This window comes from Electrona antarctica (assembly GCF_951216825.1).
Source record: "Electrona antarctica genome assembly, chromosome: 15".
Classification (NCBI taxonomy): Eukaryota; Metazoa; Chordata; class Actinopteri; order Myctophiformes; family Myctophidae; genus Electrona; species Electrona antarctica.
In genome coordinates, this window is record NC_136796.1 from 28,855,152 (window position 1) to 28,865,188 (window position 10,037).

The window sequence follows — 10,037 nt, forward strand, 5'->3', positions numbered from 1 at the left end:
GATGTGTTTCCATCCAGGAGATTTTGCGCAAGAGCCTTAATGCGCATAAAAACGGCTTAATGGAAACGCACCTAGTGAGAACTTTCACCGGAGGGTGTATGCTGAGGAGCACACTATCCCAGGGGTTGACACTAAGGTCTCAGAGGCACTTGCCCTTTGGGCAAGACAAGTACAGGTCATGTTCTACTTGCCCAAAGGACTGAATTCCCCTCAGGTGAAGAATTAACTATTGCTATACAAGAACATCAGTACAATGTTCAGTCAAGTCATTAAAACACAAAACCACTGAACCCAGCCAACTCACGCAAACTATTCCCTGGCATATCAGTACCTGGTGGGATCTATAGGCAACAGTCATTCTCACTAAAATATGCATATATTCTTTTCTATACTTTGTTTTTGCGGATAATTAAATAGCAAATGGCAAAGCATGTAATGTCACCCATTTTTTAACACAAACAACAAAAAACATATATGAACAACATATAATCCCCCCCCCCCCCCCCCCCCAACAGCACAATAGAGAAGAACATGAGAAGAAAATAATAATAATAAAAACAACAACGGTCAAAAGGTCAAGGGTCACATCATGGGTCTCAGTCTTGTGTCATACACCAGTGGGAGAAACACTGTCCGCTACGGTCCACACACAGAGCATTCTTCTGGATAGATATGGTTATTAAAATATTCTATGAAAGGTCTCCATGCCTCAAAAAAAGCAGTCAGTAATTCTTTCTAAGCTTTACAAGTAGTAGATCGCACCATTAAGCCGGATTGAGTGAGAGGGTGGTAAATATTAGCTTAGGAACTCACATGTACAAACAAGAGAATGATATAGCTGCCTGGCGCCAGACATATAACGTCGGTCAGAACATGTACATTAACAAGGTGAATGGAGATCAGACCAAATGGACTGTCATTTAGTGATAAATATAAACTCTGCAAGCATAATGGGTGCCTCAGGCAAAGCCATACTATAATAGTGGACTCATTCTTTTCCTTCAACCCCCCTATCCCTCTCTCTCTCTCTCTCTCTCTCTCTATCTCTCTCTCTCTCTCTCTCCCTCCATCACTCTCCGGAACATCCATTAGCTCCTGGCAGGCTAGGAAACAAAGATGCATAAGTGCAATTACGGTTGAATGTATTACCTATATTTTTTACTATGCCTCTTTAATCTATGAAAAAAAATCCTGTCCTTTCCTCTTTCAAGCAGGAAATCAACATGCAAATTGGGTTCCTGTTCTGCAAACCTGGTAGGCTGTATAACCCAGAAAGGTGGCTGAATTATAGGATTTACAAAGTCCAATAGTTCTCTCCATAAAAGCTATACTTTCTGGAGATGTTCTATACATTATGTGGGGCCCAAAAGGTCATCAGAATTCACAGTCGCTCCCTGATGTCATGTGACACGATGACGTTGTTTCTTGATACAAACAACAGAGAACTGTAGATGCCGCACTAACCACGTGACGTCACAGCAATCACAACCCTCAAGAATACACAGCTGTCAACTATTGTATATAAACACCTGTCCTGGATCGTATCCCTGCTCATGATTTTAAATGTTCTTTTATTTCGTTTTTACACACACTGTACACAAACCACCGTTCAGATATCTTGTGATGGATTCTGGACTGCTGCCTAAGGAACTCAGGGGAGCCATGCAATAATCAGTCTTGTCGTTCACCTTTGCTTACAACTCTTGTTTTACACCTACTACAGTGCTCTTCTCATGTTTCCTTGCTCCGTTTTATCTTAACTGTAAAGCATGTTTTGATGCTTTAAAGTGCCATACAATAGCCTAATATTTAAATGTTTTATATTTCTGGATATGAATACCTTCACCTATTAGGCCGTGAGCCAGGACCCCAAATCTGGGGTCATCTGTACCGATGGGGTGAATAAGTCTCATAGTGATTTTTGGGAAGGTATACATCCCTAGTGCTAGGAAAAATGTGATAGCATTGCATCTGTGGTAGCTTTCTGTGTGTTATCACTCCATTTATAACCACATGCCAAAACTCAATTTTCAAAATCCGAATGGAGCATTCTACTTCAAACTGATGGTTCTCTCCTATTATTGATCATATCATATATCTTTGAAGAATGGTTGGGATACAGCTCAGACTATATATTTCTCTGAAAAGTTGTTAAAATTAGCACATCTAGAAATGTTATCTATTACATGAGAGACAACATATAGGGACTATATATTACATGAGACGTACTTCTGTTTTCATGAAAGATGCAGCACAAAGGTTCCCTCTGTAAATAACTGTAAATATTTAAAACCATCTTAGAACATAAATTCTAATGAAATGTTTTATGAAATTCAATAAACTAAATATAGTGTAAGTGTACAGTGTAAGTAATGCATAAGATAACTTTCCGTTCACCATTACATCACCTTTTAGTCCATTTGACACTTCTATCTGTTCAATACCAAACCTAATAATGCTGTTTCATATTACGTTTTTGTTGTTGATTTGTATTTGGGGACAATTTTAGCTTGGTTGCCCAAACTTTGGTAATTGGCATAATCAAAAAAGGCCTTTATATCAGGTCAATCTCACATGTTAAAGGTCTGGTCAATGAAACAGAAACAACTATTTCTATAACAACTTATACTTATACATTTGTAATAATAGCATAAGAAAATATGATAATATTTATCTTTTGCAACTACATTCAATATCTGTAAGCTTCAACTCATAATCAGGAACATAAAATCAACCCACCACATCCCCCTAGCCCTCCTGATTGGCAGCAATATCTTACCCAAATCCTGATCTACCTCATCGTCTCTTTATTATCAACATCACTTCTCATTTGTAGCTTCAACATCTCATCAGGTGTCAGGTCACCCTTAGCAAAATGTGGATCTCCCATCCAAATTGTGTGACATCACCTGAACTTTCAAATTGAGCTTGGTGGTCTGCCACATTCCACTTGTATATGAGTACAACTGTCGTGGTACAACAGCAGCAACAGATTGTTACATTGTGACACCCAACTCACCCAGCACATCAGGGTAGTCTGGGAAGTTCCCTGCCAGCAAAGTATTTTGTGCTCTGATCTTGCCTTTGCACATGGATATGAGGTTGCACAGGACTGTCCCATTGAAGGTCGTTAATGTCAAGGCAATTATGTTTATGCACTGTCAAATAGGTCTACATCTATTCTATGGTAACATATAGCTGTATAGTCATATTATCCTGCTCATTACTGTGCACAAATGTATACATCTTTGTGTTTGAGCACAAATGCATTTTGAGAACCCCCACATTTTCAGTAAAGCGTGCACGCTGTGCGGCCCCCCACACACCATCATTCTACAGTTCAATCTAGTTGAATACCCCTGCTGTAGGTTACAACAACAAACAGCTGCATATCAATGGTAAGGTGAATACTGTGCATGTCAACCAGTGACCATACTGTATCTCCTGCATGCTTGGACACACCTGCTTATGAGACAGACATTGACCTGACCTTTAGCACATAAGATTGACCTACTTATAAGAAATTGATTTTATGTGACAGTTATTCTGTTCATTTTGTAATTGTAATGTTTTTACATAATGCAGTACAATAGAACATCACTTTGGGTGTGGTATGGACACCATTTTGGATTTGGCAATACATAATTAACTAGTGATGGGAGATTAATCGGCAAACACATCGGTATCGGACGATTTGAGTTGTTTTTAGATTAATCGGCATCGGTTTGATTAATCAGACCGATTACGTTTTTCAATAAACTTTTCCCTACTCCTTTTTCGAACATAGTAACTGCGAGAGTGAGGTCTAGCCAACACCAACTCGGGATTCCTGGATCGCTGCCCTCCACAATGTCCTATCCAACATCAGGTTATTGAGCTCTGCAGTGTTGTTAGCCAAGCTGTCGCGCCGCAGCACGTCTACATAGGTGGTACGCTTCTTTCCCCCCCCTTGGCTTTGCCCTGGGTTTGGCTCCCATAGTCAATTTACTTGCCTCAAGTTCTGGGTACCTGACGCAGTGCCCTGCCAGCCTCATCCTTCTCTCTCTGACTTTGTCCGTGACCCGTGGTAGGTCCCCATAGAAGAGGTCCACATTTCTGATGTGACACCTAGTGCCATTCGTAGCATTCTTGTGTAGACTCCATGCAGGGATTTTTCCTGTTGTACTGTGAGGGTCCATGTCTCGACAGTATCTATGAACAGCCGCCTCTTAAGGTCTTCTCTGATTTCCACACTCTCCTCATCCCGTGCAAGGCTTTCCAGGCAAGTGCTCTCCGAACCTTCAGATCCTTTTCAGTTGAGGCAGTCCAGGCCCCGAGGTACTTGAAGTCCTCGACTCGCTCGAGCACCGTCCCGTCTGCAGTGGCAATGGTTTTGTCCTCTGTGTTGACTGTCATTACCTTTGTTTTCTTGGTATTGAGCTTGAGGCCGAACTTGGACCTTGGCTCGAGTCTGGCTGTAGCTTGACTCTATCATCTGGACCAACTTTTCTGGAACTCCGTAGGCACGTAGAATACTCATGAGTTTCCCCCGGTGGATGGTGTCGAAAGCCTTTTGGAAGTCAATGAATGTGATAACCGCTGACAGGTTGCGCTCCCATACCCCTTCCAATATCCTCCTCAGTGCCAGTATCTGCCCGACTTTCGAACATAAACATAAGTTAAGGATTATGAAAGATCATTATTATTATTATTTTTGGACGTTTATTTCCTTTGTCTTTTCTCATTTATATTTTAACATGTTTGGAATAAATAAAAAAATGAAAATAATTAAATTAATGAATCGGTCTGTCTTTACAGATAAACAAGCCCAAAGTAACAGTTTGAACAGATCTACAAGCTCACAATATTATAAAGGTATTTAAGTTAGATGTGACTTGCCTAAGCCTGCAGTGCAGACACCCTGTTACATGTATTTTTCAGAATAGACAAAATTATAATCTTTCAATACAGAATGAGATCGACATTGGTAATATTGGTTATCGGCCATAACAGCAATTAATTATATCGGATATCGATATCGGCCAAACTGTCTCATCGACACATCCCTATAATTAACTGATCACTTTCACTGATTCAGCCACATTCCTTTAGTCCTAAACCCCCAAATAATGATGTTATAGCCATTTTAAGCTCCTGGCAGCCATATTGGACGCCATCTTGAAAATGTATATTTTCCTATATTTTCAGTATATTCTTAAGCATGCCTGGTACCAGAACCAATTGGAAAAACCTTTTCTATCATTTTTGGGGGGTGTATTACTATTTTTTTTTCATATTGATCCATGCAATTTTCGCCTAGTGTTATAAAATAAAATGCATGATAGCACTCATAAAGCTACCACGGGTGCAATGCTATCACATATTTTCTAACTCTAGACATGTATACCTTCACAAAAATCACTATGAGCCTTATTCAGCCAGATGGTACAGACCAACCCCCCTGGCTCACGGACTATATCAGACATTGACACTAAATATTTGGCCGAAAATGGCTAAAAATGCATATTCGGTTTCGGCCGAAATAATATCACAGAATAGTCAAAACACGGGGTTACCTAACTTACCTAATGTTTTGTTGTGATGATGTGATCAAAATGCGGTACAAGCACGGTGCCCTGTGCACATGTATCAACATATCAACCACGTAGTTGATATGTAGTAGAAAACCCAATATGATTAATATTTTATATATATATATATATATATATATATATATAAAATATTAATCATATTGGGTTTTCGGCCAACTGTATCCGGTTTCGGCCAAGAATTTCCCTTTCGGTAACGTGAACCCATAGTCATATTCATAGGTATTTGGCATAAAAATAAATTGGTATGACATTTTTTTATCGCACAGCCCCAGGAAGTAAAAAAGTGTTAAATTGAACAGTAATTCAAATTTTACCTATCATTTTATAATGGATGATTTTTACTTTTCGGGGAAGTGCCTCTGAGACCTTAGTGTCAACCCTGTCCTTGGAGAATTAATATGAAATGAAATTGGTTAGGGCAGCAGCGGCTAAGTGGAGCCGGGTTTCAAGCAGCCACGCTCAGCTGACATCAGAACAATGGAGTACTTTTTCCTCAAGATGAGATTGAAGGTTATAGGACAACTTTAGTTTTTTTCAACCAAGGTTCATGTTTTAGGTTGTTATTAGAGAAAGTAAAAGATGAGTGTTATTTTTTTTTCATTTGCTGCTTTCTTTCGTTTTAGGGATTTTAGCTGTTTTTGACAGGGGGGCGGGGGCATTCGAGCATGGGGCTAAATATGTATTTTTTTACAACATTTTATAGCGATTTCTTTTATTATTTACTAGTCCTACTAGACCCCAAGAAATTATATCTGGCCAAAAAAATTAACACTCAACTTTTATGTTCTCTAATAACAACCTAAAACATGAACCTTGGTTGAAAAAAACTAAAGTTGTCCTTTAAACCCATTTAGACCTGAGGCTGATTCTAAAAAATATTAAGTTAGACGCCAGAGACTTCATTAGGACTTCGGCAGTCCATTTGACTGAAGGGCCCCCCGTTACAGCCAGAAGCATTGACTTCTATTTCAGCCAAAATACAACTCGATTCCCAACCCAAACTAAAAAACTAACCAAAAATAATTCCCGTCTTTAAAATACAAGTGAACATAGTTTAACTTCTTGAAATCTGCCCTCCCCACCCCTCATTTCTGTATATTTCATTATGATTCTGCTGAGCTTTATTCCAATATGTTTTGTATTGTATTTGTAAGACATTGTACGTATATGTACTGATGAATTGACTACAATGGACGACAATGGAAACAAGCCCCTGGGGCTTTTTGTGTTATCCTTTTAGCATGTCTTTTGAGTCGTTTTGACTGTGTAACACATACTGTTCTGTTGACATTTACAATCGCGTTGTTAAAGTATTCAATCAATCAAACATACTGTAGGTCCAAAAACAACAACGATAGCACTTGCTATGCATGCATTACTATAGGGCAAACAACAATTCAATTCAATTTTATTAAAGTGTCAAATCACAACAAGTTGTCTCAAGACACTTTACAACCAACAAAGATCCACCCAGAGCAAGCAATATTGGGACAATGGTAACGAAAAACTCCCCTTTAGGAAGAAACGTCAGGCAGAAACCGACTCTAGGGTGGGCGGCCATCTGCCTCGACCGTGTCGGGGGAGAGGGTCTAGCTGTGTTAGACCCTCAGGAGCGCACACCAGCAGTGAGGAGGTGCTGCTGACCACAGGAGATATATAGTAAAAGAGAGAAGGTTGCACAGCTCGTAGCCACGATGCAAGAGAGATGGGGAGTGACACGGAGCAAATGTCCTAGGGATCCCGATCCGAATCCGCGACACGCCTAGGTGCCTGGACCGCTATGCCAGCTGTTCCTTCCCCCTCAGCAACCCCAACAAAAAACACGTGCTGGCTCTGACACTATAGCTGCATTTAGATGAACACCTTTCTTCCACTCTGATTAAAATAAACCCGATTAAAGGTTTTGGATCAAGTGTTGTGGCGAGATCAATCCGATCTGGTGTTTGTTTACATGTGTCCACTTTTAACCGGGTTAGCCGTGTATAATAACAATATTATTACTATAAAATGGGCCACCACGTCATGTGTTTTCCCGCTTTAGGTAGACCACTCCTCTGCACCCGATTAGAATTTAAATCAGGTTGGGCTTGATCGGGTCACGGGTGTATTTAGGTGTATAGACTGTATACATACATACATACATTTTAACCCGATTAAAAGTGTCCGTGTAAACACAGCTAGACCGTGAAGTGAATGTCATTTAACCTCTGGAAGCCCCTTAGCTTCATAGCATACAAGCCCACAATGACTCACAGTCTCACACTGTAACATGCTTGTAGACCGGCTATTTTCTGCAAATGAGTATAGAGCCCTGGGAGATACCGGTCAACTAGGATATAAGTGGTTAAACGTATAGCTCTGTGAAACAAGTTGTGTTTCCGGGGACTCAGTAGCTCTCAGTACGAGTTACTCCATCACCTAAAGCTCCACCCAACAACAAACAGGATGTGGGCAACCCACACACAAGTCAGACTGGGGCAAGAGGTCAGCATTATGTAGGGCTTGTGTAACCCACAAACTATATGTTGCACAAAATAAGATCTATATTTTCCAAGCCCCAGTTTTAAAGTTATTTGTTGACGTCACAGCAGATCGACATTCAAAGGGGCCTTTAAGTCCTGTAATGTGAACTACACTGTAGTTAATCTTCGGAATGAATCACATACTGTCTGAAGGCTTGCAAATTCCTTACTTCAAAGCACTGTGAAGAACATGTTTTTAACTTAGCCCAATACCTTGAAGACTTAAGACAAAATGGGCCATGTGTTTCAAAATAGTTCAAAAATATATTTTGGAGAACAAATATACTGGCCAAACATAAATTAAGCAGCTGAGCAGCAGTGAGTCTGGCCGGGCATTTTGAGGAAGAAAATGTAAACATTTTGATGCATTTTGGGGGAAAACATTTGATAATTCAAAAATTCTAAATGGCGGTAGTGGCACCATGGACGACTGATTTGTTGTGGAATTTCACATTTTAAGACTTTTGCTGTGGCGCCACCATCAGGATCATTAGCCCGGCGTTGAACTGAGGAGAGGAGTAGGACCCATGATGAAGTGAAGTTTATTTCCATGCATGTGAATAAGAAGATTGGTAAATATAATATGATGTTCATTATGGCATTACAGTGCATTAGTGTTTAACTAGATAATTCTGTCCTGTTAAACAATGACTGATATACCATTGTATGCTCCTGACTGACTGAGTGAGTCCTGAACAAGGGGTTGAGACTTTGCCTGCTCGACTCGTGTCTGACTATAGTTAGTAGCACCTTATTTGCTTTCTGTGACGAACCCACATGAGACAAACACCAACCAATCAAGGCGACAACCTTGTACAAACAACAAATGTGATTTGATGCTCCCACTGCCTTCCATATGAATGCGTTTTAATCACAAGACGCTCCTTCGCCACGTGTCCTCCTGACTACTAGAAAGCCGGGTGCTAACAATAGCAGCTGACTCCAGTTCCAAAGCCAGCATCCCCCATTATTTCCTTTGCAGCAGACATCTGGTGTGAAAAGCATGCATTTTTTTCCAGCAGTGTGTTTTGTCGGGTCTTACCGTCCTCAAAAGGGGTCTCATTTGCTCAGCAAATACAGTAGACTGCGCCATTATTTCACCTGTCGCCTTCTTCAAGTTGTTTTTACCGTCCCGGGTGCGGTGCTGGAGGGGTCCTGCAGTCCCACTTCAGTAACACTAACACTTACTGTGAACTATGTATGAGGATTTGGGTTGGGGTACTGAATCATGCCACAGACAGAGACGCCTTACGGGTGATTGACAGGATTCTCCGCCAATAGCCTTTCGGTAATCGGAACTCGAAGCCAGAGAGAAGGCTGTTGGGGGCTGGGCAGAGCGGGGCAGAGGCAGAGCAACTCGCTGACCCCGCCTACAACAAAAGTCCCCAAGTGCGCTTTTGTGACACAGTCTAGACGTCGACTTTTGGAGAAACCAAACCTCTAAATAAATCTGGAAATCTATGAAATATTAATTTAGTCGTTTATATGGACGTTTATGATTAATTGAAAACGGTGGACCCTCTTGTAAACAAGTGTAATCATGCTTTATAATAATGTAATCTTTGTAATAATGCTTTATGTTGTCGTCCACTCACAGTTAACAGTTTTTGTATTGAGTTGTGCTTGAAATGTACTGTAATTCTGCAAACTGTTAATCAATAATTCAATCAATCAATCAATATGCTTTCAACTGTATGCGTTCATTTGAATGTTGGTAATACTTACTTTATAATGCATACCGTAGGCTACTTTATAATAAACACAAACTAAATACTACGCATTTTATAATAGCTTATAAAGGTCTAGTATAAAAGCACGGTAATTGTCTTATAACGCATTAACACTGTAGTAATAAGTGTTAAGTAGTGTGTGTGTGTGTGTGTGTGTGTGTGTGTGTGTGTGTGTGTGTGTGTGTGTGTGTGTG

General features: G+C 40.3%; 1 protein-coding gene across 2 annotated transcripts in view; it reads right to left on the reverse strand.

The window, feature by feature from the left end:
- LOC306938357 (sodium bicarbonate cotransporter 3-like) overlaps nucleotides 1-9,231 on the reverse strand; it is an 84,524-nt gene extending 75,293 nt beyond the window's left edge. For both annotated transcript variants that reach the window (XM_079522488.1, XM_079522489.1), the window contains exon 1: nucleotides 9,156-9,231. In XM_079522488.1, the coding sequence (XP_079378614.1) occupies nucleotides 9,156-9,206 (51 nt within the window). In that variant the 5' untranslated portion in view covers nucleotides 9,207-9,231. The remainder of the gene's footprint in view (nucleotides 1-9,155) is intronic.
- Between the last annotated feature and the right edge of the window lie 806 nt (nucleotides 9,232-10,037).